We start from the raw sequence: 21,624 nt of genomic DNA on the forward strand, positions 1-21,624 counted from the left end.
TCGTGTTTGGTCTGGACTGTGAAAATGGCTATTAAGTAAATTTCATTAAGTATTCTTTTCGCATTGATAAAGGACATCAAAGTCAGTGGGATGGACAATTGCATTGTATAAACAGTCTACAGTAAAAAAAAAAGATAGGTACAATAGTAAACGTGCTATAATTCGAGTTGCTTTTAATTCATTTCAATTGGTTATTCCTGGTTAAGTCACCTAACTGGGTCAATGCTGAAGGACATTGGCAGGGAAACATTAACCGGCTCCATTATCTTCACCTAAACTGTTGACGGATGACGTCAATATGCTCGAGTGCGCTTTCAAACACGCGCTGGAGACATAACTCTCTTCCTCGATCGCGCGTCAACATCATCGCAAGGTTTGCGTGTACATGCACTTAGATGCATACAGATTGAAAGTGTGTACGCACATTTGTGATTAGAGGAACACGCCGTGAAACTTTTACCTTGTGAGAAGCGCCTGTCTCTCGAAAGTTTGATAGTGAACAGGATGAAACAAGCTAAAAGCGCATCGGAGTTCATTGACCTGAGCTTTCTGTCCGCCGAGGAAGAGGCTGCGATCCGACAAGTGCTTCTGCGGAATGAGGATTTGACAAGACTGGAGAGTGGACGAGTCAGGTAGGACATGGATTTTTACTTTCGTTGGGCATTTCATGGAAAGGTAGCCTATTGTTCGAGTATGCATGCTTGAGTATGCTTACGCACCACCAGTTTCTAGTGATAACGAGTTCGACACATATTAATTAAAATGTTTGTTCATAAAAGGATCTCGAGGTTAATGCAAATGTTATAAATTAATTGAAATTCATGTCCATAGTGTATTTTACAATTGTGCATAGTAACGAAATAGGCCTATACAGTTTTTTTCACAGAAAAAGTAAGAGAAAAGAAGAAAGTACAAAAGTATACATGGTATTTATCCAGAAAAAAAGTGTCCAATTTACATTGGAATAAGAGAATGTGCAAAACTGTTATCTGGGCAGATGCTTTATATTTTCTTCTTATGCATAATTAACATTTCATAGTTTTTATTATTTTATAATAGCCTACTGTTTTCCATATTTTATTTATATATTACTTATAAAGAGTGAGTTGGTTTGTCCAAACCAAATATACAGAAAAACGTATCGTATTCTAACAGGAACAATGTAAGAATTAAGTTTCAAAGGTGGCTACACCTCTGATGTTGTCTCGGCTTAAGTTGTTCAAAGCATTAGTTTGTGTGTAGTAGATATAGAGCAGTGGTTCTCAAACTGTTTTGGCTTAAGAAACCTTTTTATGATTTTTTCAAGCCAAGTACCCCTTGACCAGACAACAACATTTTACTTAAAAAAAGTGAAATGTGAGTCAAACAGTTATTATATCTACATTTATTATTATTTGTGTAGTCCCAATTTCATATAGAAATACTATTATCATAATTTATTGATTTTCATAATTTATTCCTGAATGTCAGTTTCTCTGACATACCCCCTGCAGTACCCAAAAGTACCCCCATTTGAGAACTACTGATATAGAGCACTGCTTTTGCTTGTTGTTACACCAGGAAACTGAGGCAGTCAGTCCCCGACCTTACTCAGCTCAAGACCTTGTCAGGTGAGTGGTTCGAGGAGATCAGATCCGAGCGATACGGGCAGCGGACCGATGTCACAGCGGTAGTGAGATCCTCCATGAGATGGAAGAAAACAGCAGGTGTGTGACAATCCGTGCTTTCCTTATTGAACTCACGCTGTTAAGAAGAATGTTATCTCGCAATACACACACACCACACCCCTTAAGTCATTTAAAATGATTCGCACCCTAACTGTGCCCTGCATGCCCTTGGATGGCTAGTAGGCTACAAAGCTGTTTTTTACTGTTATGGAGTACTCTGCCTTTGAATTGAAAACGAATTGGATATTTTTGAGTAACCCATAGTACGCAGTGTGTAACCTGATAGAATTCACTGCATTTGATCTCTCTTTCTTTAAACTCAGCTCATAAATCCAACCCATTTCTGGATAAAATAGCGGAGAAGACAGAAGGTGAAAAGGAGACGTGCACCACACCTCCAAAGTAAAGGCTTTCATTTTACATCTAGCCATTTCACACAAGTATAGAATGGTGTTAAATATCGTCGCTTATCTTTCTGATGTCCAAGTTCACTGCTTTCGGGAAATGGGAAGAACACCGTATTTACTAAATTGTATTAAATACTTTGGTGTCAAAGTTGCACTTTTAATAGTTTGATCAAAACCCAGTGACAAATATAAATTGTGACTAATAGTCAAGATTTATACAAGGTTACAGAAGGACAGCGACGATATGAAGAGTTTGAATCCAAAATGAGATAACTTCATGTATTTTTATTGCGCATTCAAATTAATATCTATAAAACTGCAGTTGATTTGTTTTGATTTAAGCCATAATAACTTAAAAAAACACAGTTAATTTACACAATTAAACACAATAACATAATAAAAAACAGGAATTTATTTAAAAGGAGTTATGTCATTTTGTAACCAAACTCTTCAATATAGATTTATCGGAATTTGAACTAGATATAAATCAAGGCATGTACATTTACATTTGCTATGTACGGGTTTTCCATTGTAGGGCATCTGATGACCCTAGGTTAATTCACCCAGCGCTCAGTCAAGAGGTTTGTTTTATCTTATTTTGAGAATATAAAATAATACATGATTCTTATGCAAGACTGGAATTTCAATGTATTACTTTATCAGACGTATCGACAATATACCGATGAGGACTTTATGGAAGATGGTGAGTTGGAATTGCATGGTTAATTTGGTTAAATCGACTGTCAAACCATTAATCACGATTAATCGCATCCAGAATAAAAGCTTGTGTATACATAATATATGTCAGTGTTAATTTCGTATTTGTTAACACATACACATACATGTATGCATATTTAGGAAATATACATGTATTTATTTACCAATAATTTAAATGTTTATACATATTTATATTTTCTTAAATATGCATATATTTGTGTTTTTATAAATACAAAATTGATACGCACAGTACACAGACATGTTATATTTAAACACTCATTTTATTCCGGATGCGAATAATCATGATTAATCGTTTGACAGCCCTAGTTATATCTCATTTTACTATTTTTGTTTTAAAAAGTTTTAAAAAGCTGTGGCATTCACTGTATCTTTTCTAGGTCTGACTGGTAAAAGCTCACCAGAGACTGTCGAAACATCAAATGGTCACAAACCCACCTTCAACACTGACCCCAGAAACGGTTCAACACAAGAAGATTCAAAAGCTGCAAATGCTCACAGACCCGCCCTCAATGGCACTGAGCCAGAAAACAACACAACGCAACCCAAACACTTCTCTAGTGACCGAACATCAAGCAATGTTCAATTGTCAAGTGAAGTTCCAATGCAACCCGAAACTAAATCTGAAAGAAGTGCCACAAAAGACGAAGCCAATGCAGAGCCGAGGAGAATGATTTCACTTCCACCTGCGCTGCGGAAAGACCAGTCATTCGAAGAGAACTGGGTGAAGATCACCCTAGAGCCAAACCCAATTAAACCAGTACAGGATGACAGCGCTGGACTTAAACTGAAAGAGGTAAATACACATGACGAGAGCACGGAGACTCTGATGAAGCAGGACGTGTCAGATCAAAAGAAACCAGATCGAAATTTTGGAGAGTCTTTATCTTTGAATATTGCGGATCAAACAACGTTTCAAATCGTATCTGAGAAAAGACCTCCGTCTAAACCTAAACGCATTAGCCGAGATGTTTCTTTAGAAAGCTGTTCATCTTCCCCAGCGGAGAACAATAATAAGCCAAACATCTCAAGAGGTTCAGATCAAGGTTCAAAAGAAGTTACTGAATCAGCCAACGCCAGCACAGGCGAAAATCAGCAAAATTCAATTACATTACTATTTCGAGAGTCTGAGACCGATAAGCCGTCTTTCTCAAACTTTGCTAATGAGCGAGAGGCCAAAGTGGTCTCCAGAGATGATGAGGCAGGTTTAGACAGGAAGGAAAGTGAACTAAAAAATGTAAGCAGTGGTACGCTTGCCAAGACAGACACGGATGCATTTGAGCGTGAAGCTGGTGAAGAAAAAATCAATGAGCAGCCCTCTGTTGAACGGCCATCCCTCGGCAAGTTAAAAGGGGGAATTAAAATGAGATCTCATGAAATTTCCTCTGACACTTTGCAGGAAAACAACAAACCAGTTGAGATGGCAAAGAAGTCATCTAATATCCAGATTGATCTGTTGTTGCCGAATCAAAAAACTGAAGTTGTGAAACCACGTGCCAGTGATATGACTGTGAAAAGGGATCCTGAAATGAATGAAGAAAAAGACAAAAGAAAGCCATCAGGTGATCTGAACTTACCAAAAGACACCCGTACCCCAAGCCATGTTTTAACAGAACTAAGTGAAGAGCGTCTTTCCATGACAGATGATGGGAAACTAGCACACAGCGGAGATACTTTGCATGTTAGCATGAAAGACAATGAAAAACCTCGCCATGAAGAAATAGAAATAATAAAGACGAAGCCGTCAAATGAACTGAAGCGACCGGTTGACACACATACTAGTCCAAGTGATGTTATAACAGAACTAACCAAAGACCATCTTGCCATGTCAGATGATGGGACGGCAGTGCGCGGTGGAGATGTTATCTACGAAGAAACATCTTTTGAAACAACTCCGCAAGCTAAAGGTTACAAATCATCGAGAGATGGCGATGTTGTAACAGAACAAGCAAGGGGTTCCTCAGACATAAAAGCGGTGAAGGGAGACAGAGACAGAGACCAGAAGGCAGAATCAAATATTCTACTAAGTGTTCTTGCGAGAGCTCAAAAGGCAAGACCACCTGTCCTTCAGATGACCTCTGTAAAAGAGCTAAAGCAGGAGGAGAGAGATGATAAGATTCCCACAATAGTGATAATGCCGTCTGGATCTCCAGAATCAAAACGAATGGAAGGTAATTATTTTTAAATTTAAATTTAAATTTAAATTTAAATTTAATTAATTTTAATTTTAATTTTAATTTTAATTTTAATTTTAATTTTAATTTTAATTTTAATTTTAATTTTAATTTTAATTTTTAAGTTACTACTTTTTTATGTAGCAATATTGCATTGCTTCGAAGCAGCTTTATATATAAAAAATGAATAACTGAATAAATAATTCATAATATAATGAATAAGAAATAATTGATTAATTAATAAATATAAAAAAATATATAAATATGAATAGAATATGAATGGAATATGTATGTACCCTACATATAGAATACATAAAGAATGTATGTAGGCTCCTGTATTCTACATACAGTATATAAATACACCTATATATTTTACATTTAGGCATTTGGGAGACCCTTTTATCCAAAGCGACTTACATTGCTTTATCCTATACATTTTACATAGGTATTTGCAATCTCCTGGGATCGAACCCACAACCTAACGCAATGCTCTTACCACTGAGCTACAGGAAAGCTTTTTTTCTGTAAAATTTCTAATAGAATTTTACATTCTGTTAAACATACTAGACTGGAGTATCATTTTCCTTTTCCTTTCACAAGTCACAGCAAATTTTGTATGCTTGTCCCGTATCATGACCATACATTAGCTTTAGTTATGAAGAGTGTCTGGTTTCAGCCATAAAGGCTGATCTTAGAGAAGCACTGCTTTGCTCACACAGACACACCCTGTATAATGTGTGAGCTCCCGTGCTCTCTAAAGCTTTTTCCCTGTAATCACAATTGTGTCACTTTTGTTGAATGATCATAGACTTACATTATGATTGTGGATTTTTTTAGGAAACAAAAATGAAGCATTGATTTTGGAGGCTTCGGGTGAGGGTTTTAAAACTCCCTCCTACACCACAGATTTCTGGGAGGTGAGCTACAGTACCATTCAGTGTTACAGCAACATAAAGCCCTATTCATCATCTATGGTGTCAAGTTTGGTAACCTGTTTGACACCTGCTAGACTTTGGTGTTTATATAATTTCCCATGTGTCAGGATGAAGGAGTGAACTCCGATGATGACAGCTCACTGTCCAGCTATGGGTCAGATCTGTCGAGCAGAAAAGGTCGTTCTGCAAGCGCATTGTCTCTTACTGATGTGAGCCAGGTTTTTTCACATTTCTGAGTCTGTTTTTAAAGGTGAAGCATGTCATTTCTGCACCATTAGCGAATGTCAGAAATGTTTCCTAAGACAGATCCAAAGACATCCACACTCCCTTCTTTCATTTTTTATATACATTTTCATATATATAAAAAGTCAAATAGTTTATTGTAGGTTCAACTAATGTGAACGATAAATGATAATATAAGAGAGATTTTTAACGTAAATCAATACATCATCTTTCATTGGATTTAAATGCTGCTGTGGGGATGCAGGCTTATTTTTGTATAAATATAAAACGTTCAACATGTTTGTATTTTGAAGCGCACCGGCAGTTTGTTGAGTGTGTACAGTGAAGCAGGAGACTTTGGGAATGTTCAGGTGCAAGGTTCTGTGGAGTTTGCTCTGATGTACAGTCCTGTCGGAGAGCTCATCATCATGATTGAACAGTGTCAAGATCTGGCTATTGCCAGTACTCGCAAACAACGCACAGACCCGTGAGTTATCATCTGTAAATATGAGGAAAACCATACTAAGAACAATGACGTTATCTTAAATAGCAATGCACCATGTTAAGTTACTTTGAACATGAGGTATACATAATAAAAAAATACAATCTCTTTGACAACAGCTACGTGAAGACGTACCTCTATCCAGACAAGTCTCGGCGCGGTAAAAAGAAAACCTCCATTAAGAAACGCACTGTGAACCCTGTATACGTCGAATCTCTGAGAGTATGTTTCCTCTGAGAACTTGTACACAGTGAAAATATTTATTCATTAAAAAATGTTTAGGTTCTTATGTGTTGTGAATCTTTCATTAGTACAAAGTGACACGCCAGGAGCTGCCAGGAAAGACTCTGAATTTGTCCGTGTGGCACAATGACTCCAGGGGTAGAAACGTTTTTCTGGGACAGGTGGAGATCAATTTCAAGACCTGGGACTGGGCACACGAGGCCCTTACGTGGTACAACCTACAGGCCAAGGTACAGTTCCTAAAAACCTTATTGGTGTGGATAGGAAAGCTGTGTAAAATATATTTGTTTAAATGGCAACCACGATTACAGTAAATTAAGTTTGTTTTTATATTATATTTTGCTTAAGAGCTAATTTTCTTTCCTAATTGGAACTTCTTTACAAGACTTGAATGAGACATTCAATAGTCATTAGGATTATAAATAGTTTTTTTATAGTTTCATAAAAAAACATATATAGGTTTATAACACTATACTTTGTATTATATTACCTTTGCATCAAATAAAAAAAATAGTTCATGCTAATGGGAGGTTGTTTCTTATACAGCGTCTATGGAAATCATGGTAAATTTGACATCATTCTCTCCATTGACTGCTGTTATCAGATTTCCTTTTTAATTTTGAGATATTTAAAATGATTACTTTTGCTATTTGAGAAAAATATGCAAAAAATATATTTGGGGCAGTCTCCCATTCACCGCTATAGAAGTTTACCGCTATAGAAACTTAACTATGAAGACTTCTGCTGCTGAGAAACCGGAAACGTGAAAAGGGTCCATTGTAAGATAGTGGTAAGATAGTTCACCCCAGAAAGATAAAAGTAAGCTATAAGACAACTCTTGAATTTGATAAACCTGAATTTAAGACAGCATAGCGTGTATTATTATTTGCAGATAGGGCAATCCCAGAATGCATTGCAAAACTTATTCTTTAACCATAGAAAATGCTAATTATAAATATATAGTATTTATATAATAACAGGTTTATTTTTGTTTATTTTTTAATAGCCTTGCTATTTGTTTCCTATCTAGGCAGAGATTGAAGCAGCATCCTATAAAGTGACAACCCATTTTAAATTCAGTCCTTATACAAAACAGATATATAATAAGATAATCTTTTTTATTTTCCATTACAGAATTCAGAAAATCCAGAATTGCAAGAGTCTCATGGATCACTATCAGTTTCTCTGAAATATGTTTCTCCTGATCCCGCGGGTACAATTTTAATTATTGATGTTGCCTTTCCGTGTTTTATATTGTTGTGTGTACGCTTCAATTTCGAAATATCACTCATGACAAAACAAGCTCTGTTTGCTTTGGCTCACGTTATTTGTTGTCAGGTGGATCGAAGAACAGCTCGGGGGAAATTCATGTCTGGCTGCGCGAGGCCAAAGAATTACGTCGCCTGAAGCCTCAGGGAGTCGATTCTTTTGTTAAGTGGTAAGGGTGCGGCAGTCATGTGTTACAGAACTGATCTCACAAAGCAGCCTGAGTTATTGTTCATGTCCTTACTCCCTCTCTTTTTCTCCCTTGCACACCTTTTCTTTGTCGTGTCATTTTTTTTGTTTGTGTTTGTCATCTGTCAACATACGTGCAATGAATGTAAATGTGCCAAATTACCTATTAAGTCATCTCTTCTTTGGCCTCCGGGACAAAATACTGAAACTGTTAATACACATGAAAAACATTAAAATCTTTAACATGGGTTTCTTTTGTCATTATAGAAAATATACTTTCAGTTTGTACTACAGGCCTATTTCAAATATATATGTATATACCCGCATTGTTTACTTATGTTATATGTTTTGTGTGCATTTAATGATATTGTTAATGTGAATTCACGAATAATGTTTGTTTTTCAGCTACATTTTACCCGACACGAGGAAGAAAAGTCGTCAGAAGACTCGCGTGATAAAAAAGACGCAGGATCCTGTGTATAATCACACCATGGTGTATGACGGGTTCCAAACCGGAGAACTCATGGAGGCCTGCTGCGAGTTAACCGTGTGGGATCACAACACGCTGTCCAATCAGTTTCTCGGAGGCGCACGACTCAGTCTCGGAACAGGTAGAGAAACCGCCTATCTCATTGTTAACAGTGGATTGTGTCAGCTGTATATTTACAGTAGAATCCAGATGAATTAGCTGGCATGTGATTACCTTGAAACCATTTAATCAAACATTGGCTATTTACTTGCAGGGCAGAGCTATGGCAAGAAAGTTGAATGGATGGATTCGACGAACGAGGAAGTACAAATATGGAAACGAATGTTGGCCAATCCAAACAGCTGGGTTGATGGAGACGTGCCCCTGAGATCCTCCATGACTTCAAAATGAATTGAATTTCATTTGTGGTCTTAACATTTTGGTTTGGGAAAGGCAAAGCAAAGCAAAGAAACACAAAACATTTAAAAATGTATTTTTTTGTTATTTGAGTACCAATTCGGAGTACTGTATATGTAAAGTAGTTCATTATTGTCTGAGTGCCTATCAAATTGTTCCACAGGTACATAAATTAATATATGCAAGTCATTTATGAGATGCAATCTATGCATATTTAAGAAGAATAAAACTGACTCCATAAAATGTATGTTTATGTTTTGAAAGGACAAGGACACACATGAGACCGATTTGATAAAAAATAAAATAAAATAGCAAATTACGTTTTTGTGTGTTTAATTCTATGAATTCTTAACTTGTTCTACAATACAATCCGGAAATGAAAGATGCTACATTGTAACAGAAATTAAATGATTTGCATAAATGCGTGTATTTGTAGTTTTTTTATTATACGCCAGATGGCGCTATTTCCCACTTTTCCATCGTTTAAGATATTTCCTCCCCCAATAATGTAAGAGATGGAGAGTTTAGGAAGTGCTTTAGTTTGAGTCAGCTGACTTCAACTTTTCCCCTTCTGACTCAGACGTTCCGCCGGATGGATGAGGGAACATTCTCTGGGAAAACTTCATTTTATTCAGATTTCTGAGGGCTCGATAATCGAAATGTTTTGCAGATAGTGATTGTAATTGTCAAGGAGTTTAGGAGCCATTTTTAAGAGTTTCCAGGTAGGACATCGAAATCTCAGTTTGTTCTTCAGAAACAGGCAGGTCTGAACCCATGGAAAAATATGTAGTCCTTTACAGTTTACTGAAGTATATTATAGCCATTACTACACTTTGCATGTCACAGTATTACATTGTGTTAGCAAGTAAATAACTAGTAAATACTGTAGTATACTTTATTTACTATGGTAAGGTTGCAGAACACTAGTATCCAGGAATTATACTACAATTAAAACTTAATACTAAAATGCTAAAGTATGTAGTCAATTTTTACATGTGGGAATAATTAACATGGTTTAGAGAGATGTGTAAACTGTATTTAAATGCTTATTTTAGCATTATTTTATACATCCCTTTATAAAAGGTTTAAGACAGTTTTAGCTTGTTTTTTATTAAGGGACTGTCAACATAAATAAAAAATTGTAAACATTACGTTTTAGGGTTGAAAAACAACTTAATTTTCAAATATTTCGTCATGAATTGCTTAAGTATGTTGGTGTGTTCCTCATTGCTTGAGATGTGTTATAGTAATGACGTGTTTTGATGTTGTTGACTCTTCCTAAAAGCTTGACGGCTTGTTCAGAGCAGAAGTTGACCCCTGAACATTTCAGAAGATGTTGCATAACGTTCATTTATTTGGCAGTAATATGGAGTGCAACCACCTCTCGGATGTGTTTAGATTTAACACTCTGTCTTTTCCGTGTTTATAATACTGAATGAATCTGCTTTCTTTGTCAGCTTGAAGTTTGGTCTTCTATTGCTTAAGACGGACCATCTTTCATCATGGGCGACTGGAGCGCACTGGGGAAACTTCTTGACAAGGTCCAGGTGTACTCGACAGCGGGAGGCAAGGTCTGGCTCTTCATCCTCTTCATCTTTCGGATCCTGGTTTTGGGAACGGCGGTGGAGTCGGCGTGGGGAGACGAGCAGTCGGCGTTCAAGTGCAACACGCTGCAGCCCGGCTGCGAGAACGTGTGCTACGACAAATCCTTCCCCATCTCCCACGTGCGCTTCTGGGTGCTGCAGATCATATTCGTGTCCATGCCGACCCTGCTGTACCTCAGCCACGTCATGTTCCTCATGCACAAGGAAGAGAAGCTGAATAAAGAGGAGGATAAACTAAGAGAGGTCCGGAGCAAAGGCGGAGATGTGGACGAGCTTCTGAGGAAAATCGAAATGAAGAAATTCAAGTACGGCCTGGAAGATCACGGCAAGATCAAAATGCGAGGAGGGATATTTTACACCTACATATTGAGCATTGTGCTGAAGTCCATATTTGAGATAGGTTTCCTGTTAATACAATGGCACCTTTATGGATTCAAGCTGTCTGCCTATTATACGTGTCAAAGGTTCCCCTGTCCACATAAAGTGGACTGTTTCCTATCCCGTCCCACGGAGAAGACCGTTTTTATCATCTTCATGCTGGTCGTCTCACTTGTCTCTCTAGCTCTCAACGTCTTCGAGTTTTTCTACGTGATTTTCATGCGGATGAAAGACCAAATCAAAGAGTCGGAGAGAAACTTTGACAGAACCTGCTATAGCAAGCCCTGTCCGAGGAACCTAACCAGTTACGGTTATTACAACGACTGCTCTGCGCCCGTCCCCAGTCTGGGCTACAATCTAAATACGGGCGACAAGTCAAACTCTTCCGACAATTACGACAAGCAAGCCAATGAGCAGAACTGGACGAATTACAGTACAGAACAGAACCAGTTGGGAAAGAAGGACTATTTCCACACCCAACGCTTTCCATACCCCGAGAAAGGGACTCTGGGGAAAGATCTTCTGCTTAAAGAGCTTGAACCTCGAGCAAGTAGTCGAGCGAGTAGTCGGGCCAGACCCGATGATCTGGACATCTAGCAGAGACCTTGATAAAGGGCCTTATTGACAATTTCTAAATGTCACATCTCTGAAAGGAGGACACAGTTCTACATCCAAAGAATGCAGATTTAGCATTTATATTTATTTTTGTGTTTGTATTGAAATTCGTTTTTCTATTATAGGTATAAATTGTTGAGTACAGTATTTTTGCACTGTAAAATATCCACTTATTTCAACGTAAAAAAACTGCCTTTAATTTAAAGTTACATTAAAGGGATACTTCACCCAAAAATACAATTCTGACACCCTTTGCTCACCTTTCGAGTTATTCAAAATCTGTATAAATGTCTTTTTTTACACGAAGAAAGATATTTGGAAGAATGCTTTTGAGCCAGCAGATCTTGCCCCCCATTGACTACCATAGAAGGAAAAATTACTTTATCTTTTTTTTGGTTGTGTAGAACACAAAAGAAGACATTTTGAAGTACGTAGGTCAGCAAACATTTCTGGGGCACTTTTGATACCTTTGTAATTTGTCCTACTATGGTAGTCAGTGGGGGGCAAAATCTGTAAGCATAAGCATTCTTCCAAATATCTTTCTCTGTGTTCATCAGAACAAAGAAGTCTATACGGATCTGGAACAACTCAGATTGTTTTGGGTGAAGTATCTAAATTAGCTTTACATGTCACTTGATTTTAAATGTTATTAAAGTGACTTTTGTATTACTTATAAAATGACGTTTAAATGGGTAAAAAAAATGTGGGTAGACTTTTGTGAGTTCATCATTTGAAAATGTTCTGATGCGAAACACCTCAACCTTATTTTCAAATAAACATTGAATTTTGTTAGCTTATTTGTCACACAAGCTGGATTTTTTTTGTGTATTCAACATTAAGAGTTTTGGGTACAAATTCATATGAATGTGTAATGCAAGGTGTATATCTTAGATATGTATCATCACTTTTTCTTTAATGTTTTTTGACTAAATCATCGTCTCAAAATATGTCAAGCTATTTTTCCAGTCTTTGAATTTCACAATTGAGCTAATGTCATTCTTCATCTGGGTAAAATATTAAGACCATTCCAATTTTTTATTTAAGCACCATTTCTAGATGTATTGTGACCATTTCAGTTTCAAGTTTGTGTTGAATTTAAACAAAATCAAACCTCAGGAGTGACAAAGTCATCCAACAGCAATGTGAAAGACTGACTTTTTTAAAAACAAAGTTATCGCATACGCATTTTTTTCTGAACTTTTCCTAAATACATGTACAAATATGACTGTTGTACTGCTTAAAATTTAATATGAACTTGCAGTATTTGAGGTCTGAAAAAATACAGAGCTTCTTTGCTGTTATTTTGACCTGTTTTCCAGTTTTAATTTTCTGCACATAAATGCAAATAGAAACAATATAATTTGATAGAAATATTGTAAGTAGTTCATAGAATGAAACAAAAATGACCATTTCACCAAAACACCTACCTATAAATAGTAAATTAAGAAAAACTGAAAATATTTTTGAAATGGTCTCTTCATTTTTTCCGTGTCTGAATATACTGTAATGTGATTTAATGTCAAATATCCATATGCATTTCAAAAGGAGTAAATCTTTCAAAAAATGTGTTTATTGTCAACCGTTATGCTAAAGAATGAACGTAGCTAAGATCTGCATTGCTTTGCAGCACAAGTAAATCAGACTAATTCAACACTACTGGAATAAATTAAGATCATTCATTCTACTCCAGAAGGATCTCAACTCTCAAACATTTTTTTGTCCAGTCTTCTTTTTTCCGACAGCGTTTTTCCATTACGGGAATCTGGCCAGCACATATAAATGGAGCAGTGTTTTCTGGAATCTTTTGAGTAACTGCATAGTCTTCTGCTGTTACATATTATAGTTACCATGTGCCAGTAAAGATGAAAATCGACCCACCTGATTGCATATCACCGTTTGTGAGTAAAGTGTTGACGTGAATGTTGTTTAACATTTTCACTTCACACAATTCACACAAGTGGGAAATTGACTCCCAATGATCGAGCAAACCCTAAAAGCATCTGTAATCAAAATGACATAATGAGATTCAACCTTTTCCTTTGTTCTCAGACTTTCCGTATGATCCAAAGGTCTAAATGAAAACACATGCTTCCACTCAGGTCTGCCAGCCACATGTGGCTGAACAGAAAGGCAAAAAAGGTAGTTTATTAAATAAGCTGTGTATTTGAACTTTTTCTGAAATACATTTTGTAACCGCTGGGCTGCATGCATCAACATATCGTGCGGTGGTGTAGCACGAAGGGATTAAACCGGAAAAATTGCTTTTTTATTATTCAGTTCCAAAATATTCCATATTATCAACGGCAGATTGCAAGGATTAAAATACCTTAAAAGGTAAACCTGTTGGCATTATTTCATGCAATTACATTCCTCATTTGGACGATGAAACTTGACCTTTTAACAACATACTTTGAAGTACTAATGAAATGTGCTCTTGTAAACCAGAATGGTCCTTGGTCATGAAATGAGAAAAACAAATACTCAGTCAAACACCAGCTTTGTTTTTGACCAGGACTTCCCTCTTCATCACAGGAGACTGGTATAGACAGTTTCAGCGGCAACAACTTCCGGTAGACCTCCACAATGAATCCATAACTGCTGATTAATTTAATATAACTCAATACAATCAATAATATACAATAAAATATTAATATTAATTATTAATACAAATTAAATATAAAATTAATTGTTATATGTGACCCTGGATCACAAAACCAGTCTTAAGTAGCACAGGAACATTTTTAGTTAAAGACACAAATACATTGTTTGGGTGAAAATGATTAATTTTTCATTCATGCCCAAAATGATTAGGATATTAAGTAAAGTTCATGTTGCATTAAGATATTTTATAAATTTCCTACCTTAAATATATAAAAACTTTATTTTTGTGAGACAACTGCCTAGCAACAAACTGACAGCCGCTCAGAACACCTTAGCAACTGCAAAGCAACCACCCAAAACATCTTAGCAACCACTTAGTGTTACCCTAAACAATTTAAGGCTTCTAACCGCCAAAGTTTAAGTCTCATTTTAAACTTCATAAAATGTAAATAAACTTCACAATAAAACGATTTTAAAAAGTATTTTTTCTAAAAATAGATTTTTGAGTGATTAAAATAGTGTATTGAACTATATGAGATACCAAGAAGGCTTCGTGAAGTTTGTCTTGACAACGTTTTCTAGTTCTTAAGCAGTTTGTTGATACAGATGTGGAAAAAATTAAGAGACCACTCCTGCTTTGTCTTTAATCAGCATGTCTGCATGTATTCTGTCAAGTCCATTCCAGTTTTTGTTAAATCTTAAGAGAAACAAACCTCAGGAATGACATGAAGTCACCCAACAGCAATGTGAAAGACAGAAAGGATGCAAAGATGCATACAAGTTGTGAAATCTGTATTGTTCCATCAAATATTTATTTATGAACTGATCCTAAAATACACGTGAAACAGGAGCATTTTGTTTAATCATGAATATTAACTTTTTTGCAGTAAACAAGATCTGCAAACATTGCATTTTTTGTTGTGTGGCCAGTTAGTCCGGTTTAAATTCTCACTAAATAAAAAAAACATTTTCATTTGGAATTTGTGGGAAATGTTGTCACTACAGAATGAAACAAAAATGATAATTTTTACTTAAATACGTACCGACAGTACAAATCGTAAATTCACAAAAAAAGGAGAAGTCTCTTAAGTTTTTCTATTTATCAGTTTTGTTCAATTCTATTTTTATATCAAAATAAAATCTTAAAATATAAAAAAGGGAAGTGCAGCTATAGAGTCATCTTTTTACTCTTAGGCCCGGTTGCATAACAACTAGTTATGGACTTCAACTAGTTATGCGTCTTAACAACTAGTCTCACAGACTAGCAATTAGATAGTCTTATTTCTCATATTTCAACCAGCCCAATCTTCCTTTTTATGTAACCGATTTAAAGTAGATTTGACCAAAATATATGACGTCTAACTTCTTAGACGAGTCTAAGCAGCTTACGCAACCCTTGGTTGGTCAACTGTAAGATCCGAAGCAGCCGGACATACCTTCTACACTGCCAGTTTAATTGAAAACAGCCGGCTGTAGTTCTCGTCCACAATGTTCTTCCATCACAATTACATTATATAGTAAACCAGTCTAAACGCTGGTGTATAATTGTGTGTAACATAATGGAATAGCACATGTTTCATATCCTACTTGCATAAATCGTATCACCACAAGATGTGTCTAAAAATAAACGTTTTTCTTCTCGGAGCCTCGGGTGCGTTTTCGATGCTGGATTATAAAGCTTTGTAGAAACATCTTGTCTTAATCTATTAGGTGAACTTTACACGGCATAACAAGGAACAACATCAATCATTTTAATGATATTAATTGTTCACAGTCACTACAGTGCACACGGGATCAGGCTACGTTCTGGGCTCCTCTGAGCTGTAATTTAGAAAATAAGGGAGTGGCTGCAGGCATTATGGTTTGTGGTGGGGACAGTAAGGTTTATTCAGTCTGTGCAGAGCACACTAAAGTCAGTTCAACAACGTGATATGGTATTTTTTAATATACAGTTTTGAAAGGTGAAATTGTCTTCTACTCTTTAGGAAAATTTGGAAAATGATTGTTTGTAGGAAAACACTTAAAGTGATACTACACCCAAAAATTCTATCATCATTTACTCACCTTCGAGTTGTTCCAAATGTGAACACAGAGAAAGATATTTAGAAGAATGCTTATGACCAAAAATATCTCTTAAAGTATCCCTTTAAGTTTATAAATATCTTGCTTACTTTATTCAATTGAGTTAAAGCTTATCTATTTTTCACAGCTGGCAATTTTCCACATTTTCTGTAAATAAAATCATGAAATAATTGTGGACTCGTGATTAGACATTAAAGTTTATAACAACTTATATCTCAGTTTCATTATTCTTTAATGAGCTACAGTACAGCATTTAAGTGACTCAGCTATTGAAAGTGCTTAAAAAGTCCTGTTACGCCCCAGTAATCCTTTGCCATTTGTTCTGTCACTGTACAGACACCATTAAGTAATTTGTGGTTTGCTAATGTCTGAGAAAATCTTGTCCACCCCCTTGTGGCTCTCAATAAATCCTTGGTTTAGTGAGAGCCCGTTTAAGTAAGACCGTCCACACTTGTGTGTAGACTCTCGACGATTTTGTGCAAGAATGAAACACTACTGCCATCTAGCGGCTGACTCTTAGTACAGCGTTAAAAAAGACTAGAAATGGAACGGAGCGAGCGGCCTAGAAATGCTCAAAGGTATGATTAGATAAGCTATAAAACATACAAATTGTATAAGATGTATTTTAAGTGTTTTAAATAGAAAATATTTTTCATCGGGCGCAATGCTGGTGAAGCATCCTCACATGATACCTGTTACTTTACTCAGCGTTGACCAGAATGGACCAATCATTTTTTGTTTTACTGATTTGTCTTTAATAATTACCCTTCTTATGTTCGTTTGTAGGTTAATTGACAATTGTGCACATTCACAGTTGTAAATATACTTACTTTTAGATAATCTTTGGATCAACAAGACGATCATGTCCTGATATTTTTGATGCGGCCGAAAAGCGCAGTTCTGTTGTTTGAGGCCGCACGCGCCCCCTAGAGGAAGACATTTTATTCACACGAGATTTAACGCCCAATGCATGTTGCACATTATCTTTGGTGCGATGTTTCTAATCAGTAGTGTAAGAAGACCAAAAGATTATTCCGTAGTTGTGCAATATACTTTTTTTAGTAAAGTAACGCTTGTTAGCACTAAGGGTTGCGCAATATGACGTAATATGGTGTATAAACAGATCAAATGATTGATCGTTTTCTCTGTGTTTTGATAAAAAAGTGCATTTCTGTAATTACAAATAATTACATTTCTTTAATGCTTCGAAGAATATAATTTTCTTATTCTCCAGCTGTGAAGTAGCGATTGGTCAATTATTCAAATCACGTATAAAGTTGTATTTATCACTGTGAAGTAAATGTATTCGTGTAATATTGCGTTTGATTACGGATGCTATAAAGATACAAATCTAGATCCTTTATTCGATAATCTAACAGAGAAATTATTACAAATGTAATCTTTGCACAAATGCGAAGTCCAAAACTCGTTATTGGATTAGACCCCTGAAATTACAGTGTCACTTCTCGCCATGTATCTGAACCAATCACAGCTCGAGTAGGTAAAACTCCGTCCAATAAGGACAGCCTTCTCCTTAAACCCCTCCTTCCCGACGGTATTAATTACGCCGGGCTTTGCAGTCTGCATAGTGCAGACACACAGGGGACCTTGCAGCTGTTATTTTAATACACTTCGTGTTTAATCTCTACATTTTTAAATTGTCAATATGGTTGATGCATTTTGTGCAACTTGGAAACTGGTTGACAGCCAGAATTTTGATGAATACATGAAAGCCCTGGGTAGGTCAAATCAATTATTTTAATTGCTCTTTGCAGATGCAAGGTGCAATAGTGCAGTTTGGTTTCATAGTGCATGCATGCAAGATATTTTGCTGTACTGTTATTGAAATACTTTACGTTTGTTTGTAATGTTTGTCTGATTCTCTTTTTATCCACAGGTGTTGGCTTTGCCACTAGACAAGTAGGCAATGTTACCAAACCCACAGTTGTCATCAGCCACGAGGGGGATAAAGTTGTTGTTAAGACACTGAGTACCTTCAAAAACACTGAGATTTCTTTCAAACTAGGAGAAGAGTTTGACGAAACCACAGCAGATGACCGACACGTGAAGGTTTGTATATTTTTATAGATGGATGTTCACTTATGCATGCAAAATATAAATTAAAAATCAATTCTGCAAATCAGTTTAATCCACTTTTGCATGTACTTGCATGAAACACAAACTAAATGTAATTTTCAAATTGTGTTTAAAACTCAAATTTGAATTTGGTTTTGTTTCAGTCCACTGTAACTTTGGAAGGAGACAAGCTCGTCCACATTCAGACATGGGACGACAAGGAGACAAAGTTTGTTAGAGAAATCAAGGATGGCAAACTGAGTATGGTAAGCAGCGTTATTATCAGTGTAGAATGATATTATAAAGTATCAAGAATATTTGTTAGCAATGCAAGTTGAATAACACAATGTTAATATTTTCTCTTATCATCTTTGTTATTCGCAGACCTTGAATTTTGAGGGTGTCCAGGCCGTCCGCACGTATGAGAAGGCATAATGTCACACTGTTGGATGTTTCAGGGTAACCCTGACAACTTAACGAATTTAAAAGGGCATTTTTACATTGTATTTTCAACTTTCAAGTTTTCCCCTTTTTAAAAAATGTCTGACATTTTTTTAAGACCTTTTATATGAAATGCGTGTTTTGAAAATTGCAGAATGCCATTAATGTCGATGAAATGTATAATTGAAGCTTGCCTTCGTGTCAAACCGAATGAAATACATACTTGGTGAAATATTAGTCTTTGTGTCCTTTTTGAGTATGGAAATGAGTTTATAACAATAAACACTAACAGGGTAACCACGAAATTTACACTGACATATCTGAGAAATGCAAAGTGAATAAAATGTGTATTTATAATTTAAAAGTACTGAATTTAAATATAATTTCAAAACTATCCTTTAAATACTGTTTGCTACACATTTTCACATTAATTACTGAATAAATCTGATTTGTCAGATGTTAGTCGTTGTTTCACTAAAAGATGAAACTGCAGAATAGTCTCCTTCTTTGCAAAAAAAATGATCAACATCTTGCATTATGTATTTAGTTTTTAACTGTATTTTATTCACAAAAGGCTATCAAATAATGATTTTGTTGTTCTATCACCATTTTGTATAGCTGGTTAAGTCTGTGTGTAATTTATTTTGTAATTCTGATCCAATCTGATTATGGATTGTGTCCTGAAATACTGGGTTGACAACCATTTGATATTAATGATAACGCCATGGTTTTGCATTAGACATTAATTTGATTTGGATGATGATGAAAGTCTACTCTGTGCCATTTTAAATCCAGTGATTCCTGAATCACAACTGATATTTAATTTACAAGTTATTATTGTGGCAAACTGGCCACATTTGATAGTTCATGTTTAAAAATGGAAAGACTGGACTGTTTTATAAAGGCAGTCTGAAGTCTTAAATGATTTTTTTACTTCAATAACAGTTTGAACACAAGTGCTAGACTCAACAGACAGGCTCTTTAGAGCTGGCCAGCGATATCTGCATTTGAATTGAAAGTGTCAGTCTGGAAAAGGACAATCGTACTCCTGTGTAATGCGGGTATGAATGAGTGTGTATCCCTATCAAAATGACCTGCAATAACCTCGCCACAACTTCAATCTGACGGGAGGGGGACACTGCTACACTGGGTCAAAGTTAATCCTATAATCTGTGCCGTCCTTCTGTAGCTGGCATCATTCTATCAATTTGACCAACCGCGTTTCGATGCTATATTTGAAACCAATCCCAAACCAATTGTTTTTTTTACTGTAGTGTGATGTCACTGCCCCAATTGGTCTCAAACACAATGGAAGTGAACTGTGACACTATTCAAAATAGCAAACGTTTGCACTGAGCAATGCATTTATCTTCACATTTTCTTTCCCTATTATTTTTCTCACTATATATTGATTGCCTGTTTGTTTGGAACAATGCAAAATTGTAAAAAGCGGCATTTAAATAAACTTGACATACATATTAGTATTACATTTGCATATTTTAGCTCTGAAGTCACGAAAAGTATATAAAAGGAAAAATGAATGTAAAAAAGATTTTAAATTGGTGTGCATCCGTTTTTGTACCTTTACTGGTACAGAACATAATATAATGTTCACATAATCTTATATACAAAAAGGAAAGGGTTTAAGGGTTGCACCCAAATGACAGAAAAGGTATTTTAAACCTCTTTCTTTGATGATGTACTGAAAAAAGTCCAAATCAAATACATTTTTTTGTGCTTTGTGCCGTAGAGACACAAGAAAAAAGTATATAATATGAAACATAAGTTATATAAAACAACATTATTTTATCTTATATTTTATTAGATAAGTTAAAATGATTTAAAGATTATTTTTTTATTTCCACCTTTTACCTTTGTAAACAAAAATCTGTAGAAATTACAGTATAAGTGGCAGCAGTTTACCAGTAATTTACTGTAGATTTAGATTAACGAATTTAGTGGCAACAGTTTGTGTGAAGAAAAAAGAAATGAATAATCATTAAAAAGTCTTTATCTTTGTAGAAAAAAACTATAAAATAACAGCCTCATGCAAAGCATTCTGGATACCAAAATTAGAAAAAAAAAACTTCTGCTTCTGCAAAAGCTTTTGATGAGGATTTCTGGTTCCCTGCTTTGCACGAGGCTGATATTTTATAGTTTTATTTTCTTTAAAGATAAAGACTTTTTAATGTTTAATGTTCATTTACCTTTGAACAAACTGTTCCCAAAAAATTAAACACAAATCTACAGTAACTTACTGGGAACTAGCTGCATATAGCAACATTTTTTACAGTATACAGCTTTGCAAAATTTGGCATCTTTCCGGACGACTTCCTAAGCTGCATATTAACATCTTTTAAACACTATTGAAGAAGTTGCCAGGCCATTGATGGCAGCTTTTTTTTTACTTTTTGATAAAACTCATCCAAACAAAACTTTAAGCATAAGCCTTTAAGATCGAAAAAGGGATTGAGATATTCAGTCAAATTTGTCAAAACACCGATCTGGTAGTATAGGGTTGCAGTTTAAATATTGATCCACCTAAACATAAACTGACTGTATTTCTCAAAATGATACAGTATGTTGTAGTGCTGAGGTTTG

At 35.7% G+C, this 21,624-nt stretch overlaps 3 protein-coding genes across 4 annotated transcripts; all 3 read left to right on the forward strand.

Annotated features, from left to right (window-relative positions):
• si:ch211-266g18.6 (synaptotagmin-like protein 1) lies at window positions 1–9,545 on the forward strand. Of its 2 annotated transcripts, XM_056768735.1 has the most exons (16): window positions 3–632; window positions 1,561–1,706; window positions 1,991–2,069; window positions 2,610–2,655; window positions 2,738–2,777; window positions 3,190–3,605; window positions 4,209–4,980; window positions 5,821–5,900; window positions 6,026–6,127; window positions 6,455–6,627; window positions 6,762–6,864; window positions 6,954–7,115; window positions 8,020–8,098; window positions 8,224–8,323; window positions 8,746–8,951; window positions 9,084–9,545. In XM_056768735.1, the coding sequence occupies exons 1-16, from the start codon at window positions 505–507 to the stop codon at window positions 9,218–9,220; spliced, it is 2,769 nt and encodes a 922-aa protein (XP_056624713.1). In that variant the 5' UTR covers window positions 3–504; the 3' UTR covers window positions 9,221–9,545. The 2 variants fall into 2 exon arrangements, with proteins under 2 accessions (XP_056624712.1, XP_056624713.1); XM_056768734.1 differs by having other exon boundaries at window positions 1–632; window positions 3,190–4,980.
• A 262-nt stretch (window positions 9,546–9,807) lies between these two features.
• On the forward strand, window positions 9,808–13,301 carry gja1a (gap junction protein alpha 1a). Its single transcript, XM_056768719.1, has 2 exons — window positions 9,808–9,948; window positions 10,684–13,301. The coding sequence occupies exon 2, from the start codon at window positions 10,729–10,731 to the stop codon at window positions 11,803–11,805; it is 1,077 nt and encodes a 358-aa protein (XP_056624697.1). The 5' UTR covers window positions 9,808–9,948; window positions 10,684–10,728; the 3' UTR covers window positions 11,806–13,301.
• Window positions 13,302–18,087: 4,786 nt separating this feature from the next.
• fabp7a (fatty acid binding protein 7, brain, a) lies at window positions 18,088–19,260 on the forward strand. The gene is made up of 4 exons (XM_056767600.1): window positions 18,088–18,245; window positions 18,404–18,576; window positions 18,747–18,848; window positions 18,967–19,260. Exons 1-4 carry the CDS (start codon window positions 18,173–18,175, stop codon window positions 19,015–19,017), a joined length of 399 nt encoding a protein of 132 aa, XP_056623578.1. The 5' UTR covers window positions 18,088–18,172; the 3' UTR covers window positions 19,018–19,260.
• Window positions 19,261–21,624: the final 2,364 nt, after the last annotated feature.

Source organism: Triplophysa dalaica, chromosome 15, assembly GCF_015846415.1.
Source record: "Triplophysa dalaica isolate WHDGS20190420 chromosome 15, ASM1584641v1, whole genome shotgun sequence".
Classification (NCBI taxonomy): Eukaryota; Metazoa; Chordata; class Actinopteri; order Cypriniformes; family Nemacheilidae; genus Triplophysa; species Triplophysa dalaica.

What these genes read in the sequence shown, in the direction of transcription:
- si:ch211-266g18.6 (XM_056768734.1), top strand. Translation starts at nt 505, where the DNA reads ATGAAACAAGCTAAAAGCGCATCGGAGTTCATTGACCTGAGCTTTCTG. An exon ending in ACGTGCACCACACCTCCAAA is followed by an intron (nt 2,070 to 2,609) that starts GTAAAGGCTTTC and finishes TTTCCATTGTAG; the next exon opens with GGCATCTGATGACCCTAGGT. An exon ending in ACCCAGCGCTCAGTCAAGAG is followed by an intron (nt 2,656 to 2,737) that starts GTTTGTTTTATC and finishes TTACTTTATCAG; the next exon opens with ACGTATCGACAATATACCGA.
- gja1a (XM_056768719.1), top strand. Translation starts at nt 10,729, where the DNA reads ATGGGCGACTGGAGCGCACTGGGGAAACTTCTTGACAAGGTCCAGGTG.
- fabp7a (XM_056767600.1), top strand. Translation starts at nt 18,173, where the DNA reads ATGGTTGATGCATTTTGTGCAACTTGGAAACTGGTTGACAGCCAGAAT. An exon ending in TGAATACATGAAAGCCCTGG is followed by an intron (nt 18,246 to 18,403) that starts GTAGGTCAAATC and finishes TTTTATCCACAG; the next exon opens with GTGTTGGCTTTGCCACTAGA. An exon ending in CAGATGACCGACACGTGAAG is followed by an intron (nt 18,577 to 18,746) that starts GTTTGTATATTT and finishes GTTTTGTTTCAG; the next exon opens with TCCACTGTAACTTTGGAAGG.